At 45.6% G+C, this 17,557-nt stretch overlaps 1 protein-coding gene across 6 annotated transcripts; it reads right to left on the bottom strand.

Moving 5' to 3' along the window:
* Nucleotides 1-6,047: 6,047 nt before the first annotated feature.
* CIRBP (cold inducible RNA binding protein) lies at nucleotides 6,048-13,602 on the bottom strand. Of its 6 annotated transcripts, none has more exons than XM_021008898.2 (8): nucleotides 13,497-13,602; nucleotides 11,483-11,591; nucleotides 11,271-11,377; nucleotides 9,751-9,889; nucleotides 9,570-9,654; nucleotides 9,275-9,342; nucleotides 6,538-8,801; nucleotides 6,048-6,151 (listed from the first exon to the last, which is right to left on the bottom strand). In XM_021008898.2, exons 2-7 carry the CDS (start codon nucleotides 11,583-11,585, stop codon nucleotides 8,785-8,787), a joined length of 519 nt encoding a protein of 172 aa, XP_020864557.1. In that variant the 5' UTR covers nucleotides 11,586-11,591; nucleotides 13,497-13,602; the 3' UTR covers nucleotides 6,048-6,151; nucleotides 6,538-8,784. The 6 variants fall into 6 exon arrangements, with proteins under 6 accessions (XP_020864557.1, XP_020864560.1, XP_020864558.1 ...); XM_021008901.1 differs by having other exon boundaries at nucleotides 6,538-6,697; XM_021008899.2 differs by having other exon boundaries at nucleotides 9,275-9,339.
* Between the last annotated feature and the right edge of the window lie 3,955 nt (nucleotides 13,603-17,557).

The following is a 17,557-nucleotide window of genomic DNA, read 5'->3' as shown; positions in this document are numbered from 1 at the left end:
TCTCCCAGGGTGAAACAACCTGCACACAAATGAGCAGAAGTGATCACTGAGGGACTGTAGTGCAAGAAGGGAGCCCAGGGCAGGGTCCTGAGTTACTACATGTGGATAATGGAAGACAAGAGACATTTGTTAAGCATCTATTAAGCACTATGCTAAGCACTTTACGAATATTTATCTCATATCCACAACCTTGAGAGGTGGGTGCTATTATAATCCCCATTTTACAGCTGAGGAAACTGAGGCAAGCAAAGGTTGAGTGACTTGCCCAAGGCCACAGAACTACTAAATGTGTGAGGACATATTTGAAATCAAGTCCTCTTTTGACAATCGGTCCGTGCTTTATCTACTGCGCCCCCTAGCTGCCTAAGGAATTAATAACACATTTATTAATCCGTCACTGTCTGTTGTTCTAAACTCTGGAGATACAAACTGAGAAGCTAGACAGACTCTGCTGTCAGAGAGCTCACATTCTCACTGAGGGAGACAAAACACATGGGAAGGTTCACAGGCAGGGCAGCCAGAAGAGCTTCAAGGGGATGGCCAGGGCCAGAGGGTGGTGGCCTGGGGCTTTCGGTGCCAAACGCTGAGGATGGAGAAGAAGCCGTCAGACTCGCTAGAGTGGTCACCTTGGAGAAAGTGGGGCCAGACTGCCAAGTGGAGGACGACTGAGAAGTGAAGGTGGCCAGCACACATGGCTTTTGTCCTCGGGCTCTGGGACACAGGACGGTAACTTGATGATTTGTTAAGGAAAGATTAAGGACGAGCATATGGTGGGCTGGTCTGTAAGGAGCAGGAAAGCAGGGATCAAATGAAAGTGAGAAGGGGTGGTCCAGCGTGAGCCGCTGAAGCTCTTTTTTTTCTCAGTAACTAAGAGACCAAGTCCTCCGCTGAGAGAGGGGATGGGTTTGGAAGGCTTGAGCAGAGATTTGAAAAACCTGCTGCTGATGGGGCAGTTAGGAGGTGCAGTGGATAGAGCACCAGTCCTAGAGTCAGGAGGACCTGTGTTCAAATCCGGCCTCAGACCAAACCACTTGACACTTATTAGCTGTGTGACCTTGGGCAAATCACTTAACACCCCCACTGCCTAAAAAAAAAAAAACCTGCTGTGGAAACTACTACCTTCAATTAGGGAAGAACGATGTTACCTTCCTGCAGCAAGGGCTTGGTGGAGATTACATTTGGAGTTGTGGGGGAAGCCCAAGCCTTTTCCTGAGGTCTAGGGTGTCACTTGTGGGGAATTTTCCCCAAGGTTAACTATGCCGTCACATTTGGGAATGGAGGAAAGTAAAGCCAGAGCAGTCTGGCTTTCCTGAGAGATAGGGGAATTGGAGAAACCTTGGGGCAGAAAGAATTGTTTGGGGGTTATGAACCAAGGAGAGATGGCCACACTACAATCAGAAGAGTTTCAGAGAACTGGATCACAGACATGGAACACCTCTGGGTGTGACCACCCACGAGTGGCTGAGGTGGAGAGGAGCTGTAGGAGATGGCAGATGAGGGCATTTAGGGGAAGATGAGGCTTGGGCATGGAGAGAAGACTGGGAGCCAAGTTCTGAGTAAAAAGGGAGCTGGAGAGGGGCAGCTAGGTGGTGCAGTGGACAGGGCTCCAGCTTTGGAGTCAGGAGGACCTGAGTTCAAATCGGACCTCGGACAGTTAAGGCTTACCAGGCTGTGTGGCTCTGGGCAAGTCACCTAACCCCAACTGCCTCTCACCACAAACAAAAAAAAAGGGAGCTGGAGGCCAGTGAATAACTGTCATCAGGACCTGGATAGACTGATAGTCACTAATTTTTTTTTTTGACTAGGCAATTGGGGTTAAGTGACTTGCCCAGGGTCACACACAGCTAGTAAATGTCAAGTGTCTGAGGCCAGATTTGAACTCAGGTCCTCCTGACTCCAGGACTGGTGCTCTATCCACTGCATCACCTAGCTGCCCCCTATTAACTTTAAATAAGAGGCTGATTTACCATAGCAGTGGGAAGGGCTAGAAGTGGCAGTGGGAGAAACGAGGGGTATGCTTGCTTCTCCTGGTCCAGTGTTGAGGAGGGTAGGTGGGGGGTAAGGTTCGTGAGAGGTACATTCAGTACTGGAGATGACTGGTGAGGATGCTGTTTTCTGGGTGAGGCCAGGTCTCTTTGAATGCCAGATGGAAGGGCCTAGCATAAGGAGTTTTTAAATAATAGAATGTGGACTCTAGGATATACAATGGAAAGGAAGGGCAGAGTCAGGCGAGGGGCAGTAGACGAGAGGAGGAAAGTAGTGGTAGCAGGTGAGGAGAGTGGTTTTGGCTCAAGAATTAGGCCATCTTTCTACCGCCGGGTTTAGGAGGGGAGGTGGGTTTCGGCTATTGCCTTTTGATTGGGGATCTCAAGTTCCAGAGTCCTGTGAATGGCAAACAGCACCATCTCCTCCCTCTTTTCTTTGTCCAGTCTAATGCCCTCCGGCTTTTCTATAACACCTACTTGGCAAGCTTCCCAAAGAGAAATAAAAAAAAGCATTTGAAGTAAAATTCAACTGGAGGGATCTAACGTACCTTAACAACAAAGCAAAACCCAAACACCGCCCTGCAAGCACCAGGCTTCCTCGGATAGGTCCTCGCTCTCTTTTGTGTTTAGTAGATGAGTCCTCAGACAAGTCAGTCTACACCTAAGCATGTCCCCGGTGGTAGGAACTGCTGAACTGGAACGTCCTCCAGCATTACCTCCATCAAGCCAAAAGGGGGCAGGAGGAGACTTTAGAAGAGGAAGAGCATCCCTAGGACACGGGTTTGACACACACGTTAGTTCTTTGCCAATGGGATTTGTCCAAGCTACCAAGAGTATCATGAATAGGGAGGGCAGCTGGGTGGTGGAGTAGATAGAGCACAGGCCCTGGAGGCAGAAGCACCTGAGTTCAAATTCGACCTCAGACACTTATTAGCTGTGTGACCCTGGGCAAGTCACTTAACCTCACTGCCTAGCTAAAAAACAAAACAGAGAGTATTACAAATATGACAAAGAAAGAGCCACACCTTTATTTTGCAGCAATCTCTCTTGCTTCCACTAACACAGCGGTTTAGAGGACCCCCTTGTGTGTCATGGATCCCCTCAGGCAGTCTGGTGACTCAGGACCTTTCTAAATGCAATCTCATCAGTACTCTGCCATTCTCATTGGACCCTATGACCGGAGGGTGGGACTACGGGCTGCAGCACCTGCTTGCAGAGGCGGGGTCAGCAAAAGTTTTCTCTCCTCTTCCCACCAGCTGCACTGTTTTTGGATTTTTCTGAACCTATCATTACCCTCACTTCCTCTTTTTCAGCTTCCTTTTATGTTGTCTTCCCCCATTAGATCGTAAGCTCCTTGTGGGCAGGGACTTTATATGTATCCCCAGCACTTAGCACAATGTCCGGCACATAGTAGGCACTTACTGTTTAGTACTGATTATGCATACTTAGGATTACAAAGGAAAACAATTACATTGAAAATTTTTTTTCCTATCCAAGTTCTCAGACTCTTTGGGAGTCTATGGATCCCAGGTTGAGAATAATTACGCCTAAGACTTATTCTTAATGTGTGAAAATGCAGCTGGATTCTACAAGCCTGTGGCAGGGTAGCACCAGTTCTATCAGGTCCTATATGTTCAAACTGGAAAGGCTTTAGGGATAGCCCAGGTAGGATTGGGTCTGTCTTCTAACCACCAGCTTAGTTTGGTGAGGAGAGACACATCACCAGAGGGTACCCACAGGGATGAGGTACTGGACAAAATGAATACACAGGAAGACGTTTATCAGGGACAATGTAGCATAGTGAATGCTTGTTCCAGTCTTGGGTGTCTGCCATTTGCTATGACCCAAGCAAGTCACTTTACCACAATCATATCAACTTTATCTCAATTAGATCAGATGTTTGATCACTCTATAAAATACTACACAGATTCATTGATAGAGGAAGAAACCCACAATTCCCAGAACCAATGTTGAGTTTCATACTTACTAGAATGTTGGACTCTAGCCCAAGCCCTTCCTTCATTTGACAGATGAATTCTGACCTTCACAACCCTACAGCAGTCAGGACGACATAATACACATTAGGAAACTGAGCCTAGCCAAGTGGCTGGCCTAGATAACAGCTCATTTGTATTTTTTTAAGGCAATTGGGGTTAAGTGACTTGCCCAGGGTCACACAGCTATTAAGCCTCAAGCGTTTGGTCTGAGGCCAGATTTGAACTGAGGTCCTCCTGACTTCACGGCCAACGCTCTATCCTCTGAGCCACCTAGCTGCCCCAGCTAACAGCTCATTTGTGGTCTCAACTCTAGGTCTGTGCCCTTAAACCAAAAGTCAAACTCTCCCAATATTAAGAACTTCAAAGACAAAAAAAAATCCCAATTCATCCATTTATTTTTGGCAGTACATTGACACGCCTTCATTTGTGTGCACTAAAGATCATTCCCTAAGTTACAAGGAAAGGGAGACAAGACTGGATTCTCCACCAATCCCCACAAACCTCCTCCCCTCCCCACCAACACAGATGCACCCAGTGTGTTCCAAGGTTTGAGCTAGAAATCAGTAACAAATTTGCTTTAAATACCTATGGTGTCCTATATAACCTATCCAGATCTCATTTCTAGATGCAACCAAACAACTGTGTATACTTCAGAGAGCTGTGGTCAGCCCACTTAACCCAGCCTCAAGATAAAGGTCATTCTGTTGGCAAAGTTCTTCCTTCTGAAGGGGTCTTCTTACTTGCCATAATTGTAACAATCTTGGGTCATCAACAGAAGCAAAATTAAGTTGTGAAAGGCACATGACAGTATCACTTGACAGTCAACAGTGTAGAAAACCAAGTTATGTCACAACTTGCTCTCAAAATGGCCCTGGTTCATTAAAGTGAAATATTCCACTCACCTAGTACAAATCCATACCTTACAGGAATCTCATGCTGATAAGCTTTCCAACTAGTCTTTAAGAACTCTAAGAATGGAAATCTACCTTCTGATCAACGATTTCTTCTGTATTTGGAAACAAAGTCTGCCCCTCTCCACCTCTACTCCGCATTCCTCCTCACTCCAAATCTCTGCATCCAGACAAAACACTAGTCCAATTCTCACGTAACACCCAAACTCCCAGTTGGGCCTCTTCAGTGATAAAGTGTCTGTTGCCTTGATAAGATTTCTTCCAACCCCACTGTACAAATTAGATTACTGAGTTGGTTGATTCTACAGTTATCCCTTCTGTATCTCAACTTTCCCCACTAAGGTTTCACTCTATGGAGGGCTGGCATAAGATATTAAATAGGAATTTTGGGGGAGTTTCATGGAAGGGGCAGACAACACAAAGTTTAGAAATTCAGAAATGTAGAAAATATATGTATTGTACATCAACATATTTTATCTTTTAACACCATAATAATTCAGATCTCTCTGGCACAAACAGAAGATCAAAAAATTTCACATGGATTGTCCAGACCACAGGGAATACCACCCCCCTAAGCCCTACAAACTGGAAAAGGACGATTGTATATCCTTTTAGTTTATGGGCAGGATAAATCCAAAAGGCTGTCTGGCATATAGACTCGATAATGAAACTAAACTGGAATAGTTTCATCTGTTGCTCATGACAAAACAATTTTTGCTCAGACTATTGGCTCTTATTACCTCAATCCTCTCAGTCCTCAAAATAAGGGAGTTTAATTCCCAGATTTCACAGGCCGTTAGAAGCACAAGCTTTAAGTAGTGATTTCTGTTAATCCCCATTTCCACAGTGGTTTTTAAGAGTGACAAAGCTCTTTGCTCAGTATCACCTTGGGAGGTAAAACAAGTGCTGTTCTCAGTCCTGCTAGGAGATACTATTGGCCCAAGGTCACACAAGATGCCTAGTGGCAAGAGCTGAAATTCAGGTCTGGCTTAATTGATTCTAGGAGATCAGTTATGTTCCTCAGTACCCACAACAAAACAGGACTATCTTTGGCTAAGAAACATACACCACAAACTCAAAGGTTCTCTCACATCCATTTTGGGCCACTTATTCTAATCTGATTTCCCAATTTCAAATGAGTTGTTACAGACGAGCATTTTTCTAATGGTTTTATTCTTCCAACCATATTTTAATATACACAGGCCTCAGATCTTTGAAGTGCAAGTCACAGCTTATTTTTTGGTCTTCTCTGAAGTTCCTATTTAGAGAAAGAGAAAAAAATTGAATGAGAAACTTAAGTAATGAGAGAAATTCATTTTCTCATACTTTCTAAAGCTCTTTCCTACAAACAGCCCTGTGAGGGTAGGCAGGTTATTATGATTACCCCACCATCATTTTACAAGACACAGGCCATGATCTGCCTAGTTACGAGGCTACTAATTAGTGAAATTAGAAAGAACTGGCACTCCTTCAATCCCCACACCACCACGGAGGCCAAGAGAATGAGGAGATTGGTCTCAATTTAGCCACTTAAAAGACCTGCAGAAAACAACATTCCCTTTACTTCCAAAACCAGTTACCAAATTCTTCAGAGTGGGTCATGGATTCTTAAGGAAATTAACCCCTCCATACTGGCAGACTTACATTAGTAAGTTATCCAGGTTTCCCCAGGAAACCATTCCAGGTAAGGGAGTGAGTGCCCAAGCACAAGCAGGCTTCAGCAGCTGCCTCTTAGGGAGTCCTTGAGTCAGACACCATGGTTGCTGGCCACCTTCCTGGGGATTATTGCTTCACTTTCTTCAACCTGTCAAAGTAAATGGGCGTTATTAACCCCATCCACACCAGGGCTCTCATATGCCCCTCCCCACCACCCCAGAAACAATTCACATCATTTACAAGGGTTTCACAAGCCATTCACTGAACCCATCACATCACAGAAGCACAGTTGTGGGCAAAGGTTTCCAGGGCTGGCTGATATACCAGCCAATGTCACATTTCATCCTTAAGCAGAGACAGTTAAATCACTTCTGATATGGCTGCTTAGGGAGAGTGTGGGCTCTGGGGAAAAAATGGCAACAAGGAGATGGCAAAGAAAGCTACACTTAAGTGAGCGACTTAATGAAGTCTAGGAAGATTCTCAATAGATGAATGAAAATCCAAAAGGCAGGGAATTCAGTTGTTTCCAATCTTGCTTACATACCTACTAGCAAGACATGACTGTGTGCCCAGCTCTGACCCATGGAACGAAATATCTGTGCCACACACCAAGGATTGCAATAGGCATGATTTTAATTTGCTTTTTTTTTTCTTGGTTGACTTAAAATAGTCAAAAAAAGGAACATTCCACAGGCACATTAGACTTTCAAATGAGCTCTCAACAAGAGGAAGGATGCGGACATGAGCAAAAGGGAGTTACCTCGAATTACAGGACTATTTCCACATATGAACTAGCCAAGAAAGCAGCCTTCGTCTCAGAGGTTTCTCTGTTGGGAGGCACAACACTTCTTTTCTCCAGGGACACTGCAGTTTCCATATGCTAGCAGAGAATTCTTAGAACTTGTAAGGCAAGGACAAAGCTAGCTAATAAGTCAATTTCTTTGTTGTTGATTTTCCCTTGTCTACCTTGGAACACTGTGCTACTCCAGTTATCACAAGACTTTAGATTCTAGACTAAAATTTGTCAATGTTTTGGTACAATGGTGCTCAACGGTTACTGGATTAAACTTGCCACCAGTCCTCTGGCTTCCAAATGAGTCAAGTAACACAAATTAAATTACAGCTAAAGCTTGCCTATTCCACGTGTCTGGCCATGCAGACTACAGTGCAACAGGTTGTCATCCTCAAAGAGTGAAGTCATGTTTAATGTACTCAAATGCCAGGACCAGCATGGGCTCTCTTAATTTCTGTTTGGTTTCTGCTGGTCAGAAGCTTGACTCTCCCGTCAGCCAACTCCTCCACCTACACTCTCTGCCCTGTGGTCTGCTTTGTCACTTGCTGTCAACACGTCAGACATCCAGTAAAGGGGTGTGTTGTGCATTGAAAGGTAAATGTCAGGAGCACAGTTCATTTCAGACGGTCTTTTAATAGGCTTCGTAAAGCCAAAGAAAACTGTATACAAGAATTCCTTAACCACTTCAAATACAATATCAATGGAATATGCATACTTCTTCCAGTAAAAAAAGGACAATATAAATAAACATTTTCAAGAACCTCTTTTATGGAAAGTTTGCAAGTCTATTTCTGGGTAATTTACAGTATACAGTAAAAATACCTTTATGCAGAGTGAACATACAAGCAGTTTCTCTTTAGATATACCAAGGTGGTCTGCCTCTCCACAAACCCTCACGGCTGCATTCCTACCTTGCTACACTAAAGGAAGGTTACAAAAAGTTGAAGGTAACGCACTTAAAAAAAAGAAAAAAAAAAGAAAAGCCAAACCTCCACAGCTTGTTCAGCTTCCCGTGAACATTGAATTTAAGGTCCTTTTCTAGCTCAAAGAAAACCGAACCAGGGCCCCCAATTTCACAAGTTTTTGTTGTAAAAAGAAAAAAAAATTAAAAATTAAAACAAAACCAAAAGAAAAAAAAAACCAACAAAAAAGAAAACCATCACACCTTGGCTCATGACGAAAAAAAAAATAAAATCCGAAGTGCTTTCAAAAATGCTTTTTAAAAAAACACTTGAGAACAGACAAGAGCTTTCTTAAAAGAAAAGTCTAATTAGGCCATCTCATGTCCGAAGCTGTCAGGCTGTGTTTGACAAGATCAGAACTGATAATACTACAAAAGTGAATACAAGTAGATGGGTACTACACAATAACGATTCAGCGAAGCTCCAAAAATCTTTATAAATACAGCCATTGGAAGGACGATCTTGATTCAGGAAGGATTTTTACTCGTTGTGTGTAGCTGAGGACAAGAAGCAGGCACAATTGTAAAGGCACTGAAGCACATGACAAGTTGTAGCATTTCACTCCCCTGAATTACTGCGGAGGCTAGGCCACTACATGATCCTAAGGAGAATTTCCCCCCCCCCAAGTCTAAAGCGTGTTAGGACACTCCGAGGTCTGCATCGTTAGGAGGTCAGAGAAGGGGACACTAAAGATGCTCTGCAGCTTCAACTAAGGCCTACACATGCATTAACACTAGGTAAGTTCTTTTTTCTTTTTTTCTCTTTCTTTCTTTTTTTTTTTTTTGGCAGAAAATGGTTCCTCGCACCAAGACCTGACAGAATGGACTTGTTCCTTACGGGAAAAGCACCGTGATAAGGTCTGAGCGTTGAGAGCCTTAAAGTTACTTCCAGAGATCAGTACAAGGTCATGGAGTCAAGATTCAGAGTTCCCACATACATTGGCGGCGTTCCCTTTTGAACCAGGACTTACCATAACTGTCATAGCTGTCTCTGTAAGACCCTCCTGAAGACCGGTCACCGTAGCCTCCTTGACTCCTGCTGGGAAATCACAAATGGGGGAAGAGTGAGTTTGGGGTGTTTTCAAACAGCTAACTGCACAGGGGCAGTAGGGCAATTTCTTCACAACTACATTTCTTCACGCAGCCAGTAACAGCAGTATTTTATGTTCCAATAGGGAGGGGTCAATGGCTTCATGGTTAAGAAATAAGACTGAGTTAGGTCTGCAGTATGCCAGAGGGCCCTATTTTTGAGCCCACCATCCTTACCTGCTGCTGTAATAGTCTCTGGAACCTCCATATCCCCCACTTCTTGATTCAAATCTGCTCCCCCCATAACCACGGTCTCCACCTCCTATGGCAACACAGAAGGGAAAGAGTGACTGTCAGTATCTGCAGTTAAAAACACAAGTCGAACACCACAATTCCATCTATTATTTCCAACACTCACCTCTAGAAAAACCACGGCCTCGACCTCGGCCTCCACGGAAGAAGCCTCGGCCACTGGATGAACCTCCTCGGTACCCACGGGACCGGTTTTCTGATGATTTGCCTGCCTGGTCAACTCTAATCTGCCGCCCATCAACAGACTGAAAAGCAAATATTTCAAAAGATTAACCTTAACACACAGAGATGGAGAACTGCCATTCCCATGACTTCATTTTTTTCAATCTCTTCCTTTCTATTGGCTCACTCTCAACTGCCTACAAACACGCCTCTGTCTCTCCCACCCTGAAAAAAATCTCCTGATCCTACCTCCCCCCAATATCATCCTCTTTTCTGCTGAACACCTTGAAAAGGCCATCTACAATAGGTGCCTTCATTTTCTCTCCTCTCATTCTCTTAACACTTTATAACTTGGCTTCCAAACTCATCATTCAGTCAAAACTGCTTTCTCCAGTTACCAATGATCTGACAAATCCAAAAGCCTTTTCCAATCTTCATTCTTGACCTGTCTAAAACCTTTGACATTGTGGTTCACTCTCTCCTGCTTCTCCTCCTACCTCTCTTGGTCTCCTTTGCTGGATCCTCCACCAGATCACCCTTTAACCCCCTCTATACTACTTCATTTGGTGACCTCACCAGCTTCCATGTACTTAATGACCATCTCTGTGCTGACAATTCTCAAATCTACCTAGCCTGCCCCAAATTCTGTGCTGAAAGGACCTTGAATTGATTGTCAAGATTCCTACATTCTAGTCCTAAGCTCCATTTAAAATTTTGAGCTTTAACAATTCACTCTCTGAGTTTCAGATGCCCAGCTGTAAAAGGGAAGCCAGTGTTTTAGATTATTTCTAAGGTCCCATCTGGCTCTAATATTTGTTCAATATTTATTAAGTGGCTCTGTGCAGAGCACTGTGCATGGGAGAGATGAAGTTTGGATGAGACATCATTCCTGCCCTCCTGAGGAGGATGGTCTAGTCAAAGGATATAAACTAATTATAATACAAAAGTATTAATTACTCAAGTACATAAAAATAGTAGCTCTGAGGAAGAAATCAAAAGGCTTCTCGTAGAGAACTGGTCTTAACATGGGGAGGACATTCGAGTCATAGGAACAGCCTGAACAAAGGCATGGGAGGCAGCAGCACTGGGGGTGTTCAGAAACAACAAAGAGTAGGCTAGTTTGGCACATGGTAGGGAAGTAATATGATATTAAGGCTGGAGAATAAAATGGCAACAGATGGTGCAAAGCCTTCAATGCCAAACCTTAAAAAAACATTTCTTTAATTGGTAGGCAATAGAAGTCCACTGAAGGCTTCTGAGGAGAGCAGTGATGTAACCAGAACTATGCATAAGGAAGTTTAGTGACAGCAAGGGGGAAAGAGAGAGAGTGAAATCGGAGGCAGAAGACCTTGTAGGAGGCTACTTCAATAGCCCAGGGAGGTAGCAAGTGAAAGCCCAGAATAAGCTCTATCAGCATCTGACTCCAATCAAGCCATCAAAGAAAGGAGTCTCACCAGCCCTTACCTTTCCATTCATGGCCATCATTGCATCTTTAGCATCATCTATGTTCTCAAATGTGACAAAGCCAAAACCTCTGGATCTCTGAGTCTCCCTGTCTTTCACAACAACAACTGGGAGGGAAAGAAGCAGTGATTAGTCATTATACAAAAACGGAGCCACCACTCCCAAACAACCCCATCTCCAAAACTCTGAACAGGAACTTGATCCAGACTTACCTTCAGCAATCTGTCCGTACTTTGAGAAGACCTGTTCCAATGACTGCTCATTGGTATCAAAACTCAGTCCACCAACAAAGAGTTTTCCTTCATCTGATGCCATCTTGACCTAATGAGAAAGAGTTTTTTCTGTTTAGAGCCAAGCTGCTGCATTTTCACCTACTTGCTAAACTTCCTCTTCAGAACCAAGACTCCCAATAACAATTTAGGTGTTGGCTTTTGAAATACTGAGTTCACAATTCCTGGCTTTGGATTGTAATCCCTAAGAAACTAACCTCCCACCTCCTCAAAAACCTGGTCAAATTTGTAAACTGGGGCTGGAGGGGAAATAGGGTGGGGCAAGTGCTAGAGGCAATCAGTGACATATTAAAAAAAACACAGAAACCAAAACACAAGCAGATTCAAAGCTTTGCAGTAAAGCAGCATCTAGTTCACTGGGGTTCTCAAATCTCCATCTGGGATCTATGCCTAAATTCCTTTGGATTCATTCATTAGAACATCAGATCAAGGGCCCTTTCCAGCTTTCATAGCAGAAAAACATGAAATAAGCAGTCTCTTGGAGCCTGGACAGAGTTCTCTCCCTTACTCCCCACCACAGCACTTACTTGAAGCCTTAAATTATGATATAAAGTTAGAAAGGGCTCTTCAAGCAACTAACTCAACACTTTCATTTTACATATAGGGAAACCAAGGCCCAGAAAAATTAAGCAATTTGTCCAAGGGTCATACAAGTGTTAAAGGAGCAGAAATGGAAATGGACTAAATGGCCTTGGAGGTACCTTCTTGCTCCTAAGATGATAGCTAGGATCCCATGAGAGATTACCATGGTATAGTAGAAGAATATGTAAATTAAAAATCAGGAGCCTGTGGGACGGCTTCATAACTCAAAGAGGACTTATATGTTATCCAATCTAGCCCCCAAAGTGCCTTCCCTAAAACCACCTAAGAGCTAAGAACCCAAATTCAGCACTCTCCCCTCCCATTCTGGGCTCCAACCCCAATGCAGCCACTTGCTACCGGAGGGGGGGGGGAGGCGTCCCCTTCTTCTTTGGGCCTCGGTTTCTCTAACAAAAAAATTAAACCTTATATGCTGCCCATGGAGCGCACCCCTCTTTTTATATCTTTTCCGGCAAGTCCCACGACCACTTTACAGGGGAATGTTACAGGTGGGTTTTCACGCTTCGGTCCGGAACTGACCAACTGACCTCGAGGTTGCTGCTTTGGTGCCGGTCAATCCTGGGGCCCTTCTGGCAAGGGCAGGGGGGGTGGGGCACCCGGAAGGCCTGAGTTAACTCAGAACAGTATAGGCATGCTCCCGGGCCTCACTAAGCTGGAAACTAGGAGCCTACTGCAGAGGCCGGTCCACCTCCGGGCCTACCCTCTCCCCAAGCCAAGGAGGCCCTAACTCAAAATGGCCGCCGACCACGTGGCCCGCTAGACTCCAGGAGCGCCTCCCCCTGCCCCCTTCCTTATGTAGGAACTAATTCTCGTGCCCCACTCAGCTTCCCCTTAAATCAGGGCCCCCCCCCTCGTTCATGGTACAGTCCACCCAAGGCCTCCCCCCCTTCCCCCTGCCCCCGCTAGCGGCCGCCTCCTTCTGCGCATGCGTGAGGAGCCCCCGCCTCGCCTCCCTGCGCCACTCCATCCGGGCATCTCCGGCGGTCCCCGCCATTTCGCTAGGCGCCCGCCAAGATTCTCGGCCGCCATTTTGCGGCAAAGCCGCAGAGAGCCCGACTGCCCTGACGGCCCCCTGGGACACAGCAACGGCAGCACCCTTACTTCGGTTGTTGGCCGCCGCAGCCTAACCCACCCTGACCCAGCGGGCGGGCCAGTCCTGACCACAGCCCCATCCCAGGGGGGCGTGCCGGTGCTTAAGCCCGTCTCCGCCCAGGCGCTGGGCCGCCGGTCTTCTCCTCCCTCTTGCCTTGCTTCCCCTCCCCCCCCAGACCCCGACCACCCCAGGCCCTCCCAGCTCCGCAGGCTCGACCAAATGGTCGGGGGCGGGCTCCCTCACCGGTGTGTTGGATGGGGCGGGAAGGACAAGCGGTGTCAGCGAACAGACCAGAGCGACCTGAGCCTCCTAACGGGAAAATGAGCGGCGCGCCCAAGAGCTCGGCCTTATATACTCTGCCACGAAGCCACGCCCTATAGCTCCACCCCCTCCGAGCCCAGAGGGCCAATCGAAGGGACCTAAATCCGGACGCTGATTTATATTCATGAGCTTCAGCGAGCTCTCTCTCTCCCTTCCAGCCCCTCCCTGCTCCTCTGAGGATGTGTAAAGGGATTGGTGGGGACCATGCCTGCCGCTCGTCCGCAGTCCCCCTCCCTTCAGGGTGAAGAGCCCTCTATCCCCAGGCTACAGAAGAGCGGGGGCGGGAAGACAGACAGGGGATTGGAGGCGGGGCTAAAATCACGCCCCCTTCTGGGAGTCAGAGGCGGGGTTGACCCAGTTTGGCGCGCTCTCCCACCAGCACTGCGGCGGCCGAACAAAGGAGCTGCAGTGAAAACGGAGACCACCCCCGCCATCTTGGAGGCCTGGGCCCCGCCCCCTCCAGAGGCCCCGCCCCCCGGGAACGGTCTAACACGCCCCGCCCAGAGGCAGCCGAGCTCCGCCCTCGGCGGCCCCCAGCCCGAACCACCGGGAATCACAGCTCCTCCACATCCCCACCCCCATCCCTCGCAAGACCCGCCAACGCTCGAATGCTTGGTGGTTACGCCCCGAAGATCAAACCTTCCTCCCCTCGCCTCCCTGCTAAACCCCTCACCCCAACTTCCCGAAATGCGCCAGGGTCCCGCAGACCCCCCCAAACCTCCTGTCCCAACCTCCCCCAATGCGCCAGGGCCCCTAAGGGCACCCCGCCCCAGTCCCCTACCCCAACCTCCCTCTATGCTCCAGGGCCCCGCAGGTCACCCCCACCCCGAGCCGGCTAATTACTCCCACTTTCCCCTTCCAGGGGCTGTCCCAACTCTACCAACGCCCAGGTGCTCCACGGGTTGCCCTCCCCCCGCCCAGCCGGCAAATCCAAGCGCATACTCAACCCACCTTGTGTGTGTTCCACACTGCTTTCCTTCCCACCGTGTCCTGGTGGGTTATAGCCCCACCACCAAATCACCCATCCGTGGCCCAAGAGTTATCCCCCCGAGTTCACCCACACACCCACACTTGGTTCCATACGTTTACTGCTTCTCCCCTCCTCCCCCCATCAGCCCACACAACAACCCATATCCCTGTCAATTACCATTGACCCGGGTTCCTAACCCAGGTGTCATCTATGACCCTTCCCTCTTCTTCATCCCCACATCCAATCGCTTACCAAATTGTGCCATTTGTACCACTCCCACATCTTGCATCCAGCCCCTTGTAGATCTATCTCTGTATCCCCAGCTCTGAATTCTGTGCATGTAAGAGTGCTCCATACTGTTTGTGGAATTGAACTGAATTGCTTCAGGCCCCCACCCCCACAGCTCCGACTATTCTTAGCAGCTCCATGCTCTGACTCTACCATCCACCTGTCATGCTTAGACTTGGCAGAGCTGGTAACAGACTTTGGAAACCACTTTATTTAAAGTAATTTTGTCATTCCGTATTTTTCTGGACCTGTGCTTGCCTCCTTGCAAGGTGGAAATGATGAGTATCTACAGATGACATGCAGATCTGGTGCTTTCTCTGTAATTTAGGAAGTCTTAGGAAATGAAGTCATCTGATATGTGTCAGAGGCCTTCCTGCATCTATGTTGAGACCTCCATATGACACTGGTTCTCTGGGAGCCAGTGCTAGACCTGGAGCCAGTAAGACCTAAATTCCAATCTTGCTTCACGCTTAGTAGCTGTGTGTGACCCTGGGCAAGTCGCTTTCTGTATCTCATTTGTAAAATGGGCACGATAATAGCACCAACCTCCCAAAATTGTGGGAATAAAATGAGATAATATTTGTAAAGTACAGGTATGTTGAAAACTTCAAAGCTCTATATAAAGATTAGCTATTGTACATTTATACGTTTACTTGTATAAATGCAACATACACGTGTACTAGCAGGAGATGCAACATAACATAGTAAAAGGCCAGCCTCAGAGTCAGGAAAACCTGTGTTCAAATCCTGCCTCTCTGCTCAGTAATGACTTACTTTATCCATTTCCCAGCCCCAGCATTTTCACAGCCTCGTGGCTGGACTTCTCTGCCTTCTCATCTCCTTGCTTTTCTGGCTTTCTTCAAAATCCCACCTTCTGCAAGAAGCTTGTCCTGGTCCTCCTTAATGTTCAAACCTTCCCTCTGACATTATCTCCAATTTGGTTTGTACCTAGTTGTTTCCATATTGTTTCTCACCCCCACTACGTGGTATACTCTGAGTTCAGGACTGTCTCTGGCTTTTCTTTGTATTCCCAGCACTTAGCACAGTGCCTTGGCACCTAGTAGGTATTTAATAAATCCTTGCTGGCTTGAATATGAAGGTGATAAATGTCAGGGCTCTGACACTTGAACTCAGGGCTCTAGAGTCCATGGGTTCCCAAAGTGGGCAATGCCGCCCCCTGGGGGGGGCAGTAGTAGCCTCAGGTACAATTGGGGAATGTTGCATAAAAATAAAGGGGTGATGGAAGCATAAGGAAAGAGGAGATAATGAAATTTTGAAAAACTGTATATGTTTCATCTTTTGTGTAACAGTTAAAGTCATAGTGATTACATTATTTTGCAAATAAATACAACAAATTCTAGTTATAACCTATCAGTGATCAAGTCCTCTAACGGGTCTTAACAAGCAGGTGTTGGCAGGGGGGCATACCATGAGTCGTCGGGAAGTCTGGCATGCGTCAGCAGGAATATGTGCTGTTTAATGACTTGTTTACACTCTGGTGCTATGTGGTGACATGACACGATATTGCATCATCCAAATGTCAATGCAGGAAAAAACTCACAAATTTAAAATAAATTATTAAATTTAAGATATGTCATTTAAAAAAATTTATATTTTTTGAAGTGATGCAAATTTTAAAAAAATGTTAAAAATTTAAAGAGAGTAGCTTTCCAAAGGGGTGCTGAGTAAACTTTTTAAGGGGGTGGTAGGCCAGATAAATTTGGGGATCTCTGGAATAGCTGTTAACTTGGGGAGGAGGGGGTGCAGATCATTGTAGCAAATGTCTCTGATAAAAGTCCAACACCCAAGAAATATGCAGAATCGATACGATGTAAAAATAGGAGTTGTTCCTCAATAGATAATCAGTCAAATAACATGATCAGGCAGTTTTCAAATGACTACGTGAAAGAATATTCCAAATCACTAATAAGTGAAATATAAATTATAATAACACAGAAGTCTCACCTCAGATTGGCAAAGACAAAAATGAAAGATGGCAATTGATGGAGGGGCCGTGGTAGGATAGGGACATTAAGGCATTGTAGGTGAAGTTGTGAACTGGTCCAGTCATTCTGAAAAGCAATTTGGAACTATATCCCCAAAGTCACTAAACTATACATGCTATTTCATCAGTGATGCTACTACTAGGCCTATACCCCCAAAAAGGGCAAAGTCAGAAATAAAGGACTTAAAAGATGTATATAAAAACATTCATAGCAACATGTTTTTATTGTAGCAAAAAAAAAAAAAAGGAAATAAGGCTACCCATCAATTGTGGAATAGCTGCACAGATTGTGGTTTAAGAATGTAATGAAATGTTATAACATAAAAACAATGACTAATATGGAGGATTCAGAGAAACTCAAGAAGATTTGTGTAGTGGGGGCCAATCCCATGCTTAGAATTGTTCATCATCAGCCACTTACTTGTGTAGTAAGAGAGGAGGAATGGATTAGTGGCCGGTGTAGAAATGAGAGAAAGAGAGAGGCAGGGACAGAGAGAGACAGAGACAGAGAATAAAAGATTTAAACACAGAAATAGCAAAAAAAAATTCAGGAGGTTAGGTGGGGTACTTTTGTTACTACATTTACTAAATTTTAAAACACACTTTTTTTAGATGTTCATGATTTCAAACAAAATCTTTGTTTTCTGCCTATTAAAATGTTTATTTTTACTTTTTTCAAGTATGAGATAATTTATTTTCATTTAAAATTTTTATATTTCA

This window comes from Phascolarctos cinereus, unplaced genomic scaffold (assembly GCF_003287225.1).
Source record: "Phascolarctos cinereus isolate Bilbo 61053 unplaced genomic scaffold, phaCin_HiC Scaffold_4;HRSCAF=312, whole genome shotgun sequence".
NCBI classification, from domain to species: domain Eukaryota; kingdom Metazoa; phylum Chordata; class Mammalia; order Diprotodontia; family Phascolarctidae; genus Phascolarctos; species Phascolarctos cinereus.
The sequence above is the reverse complement of the archived record's forward strand: the minus strand, read 5'-3'. Positions and strand labels throughout refer to the sequence as shown.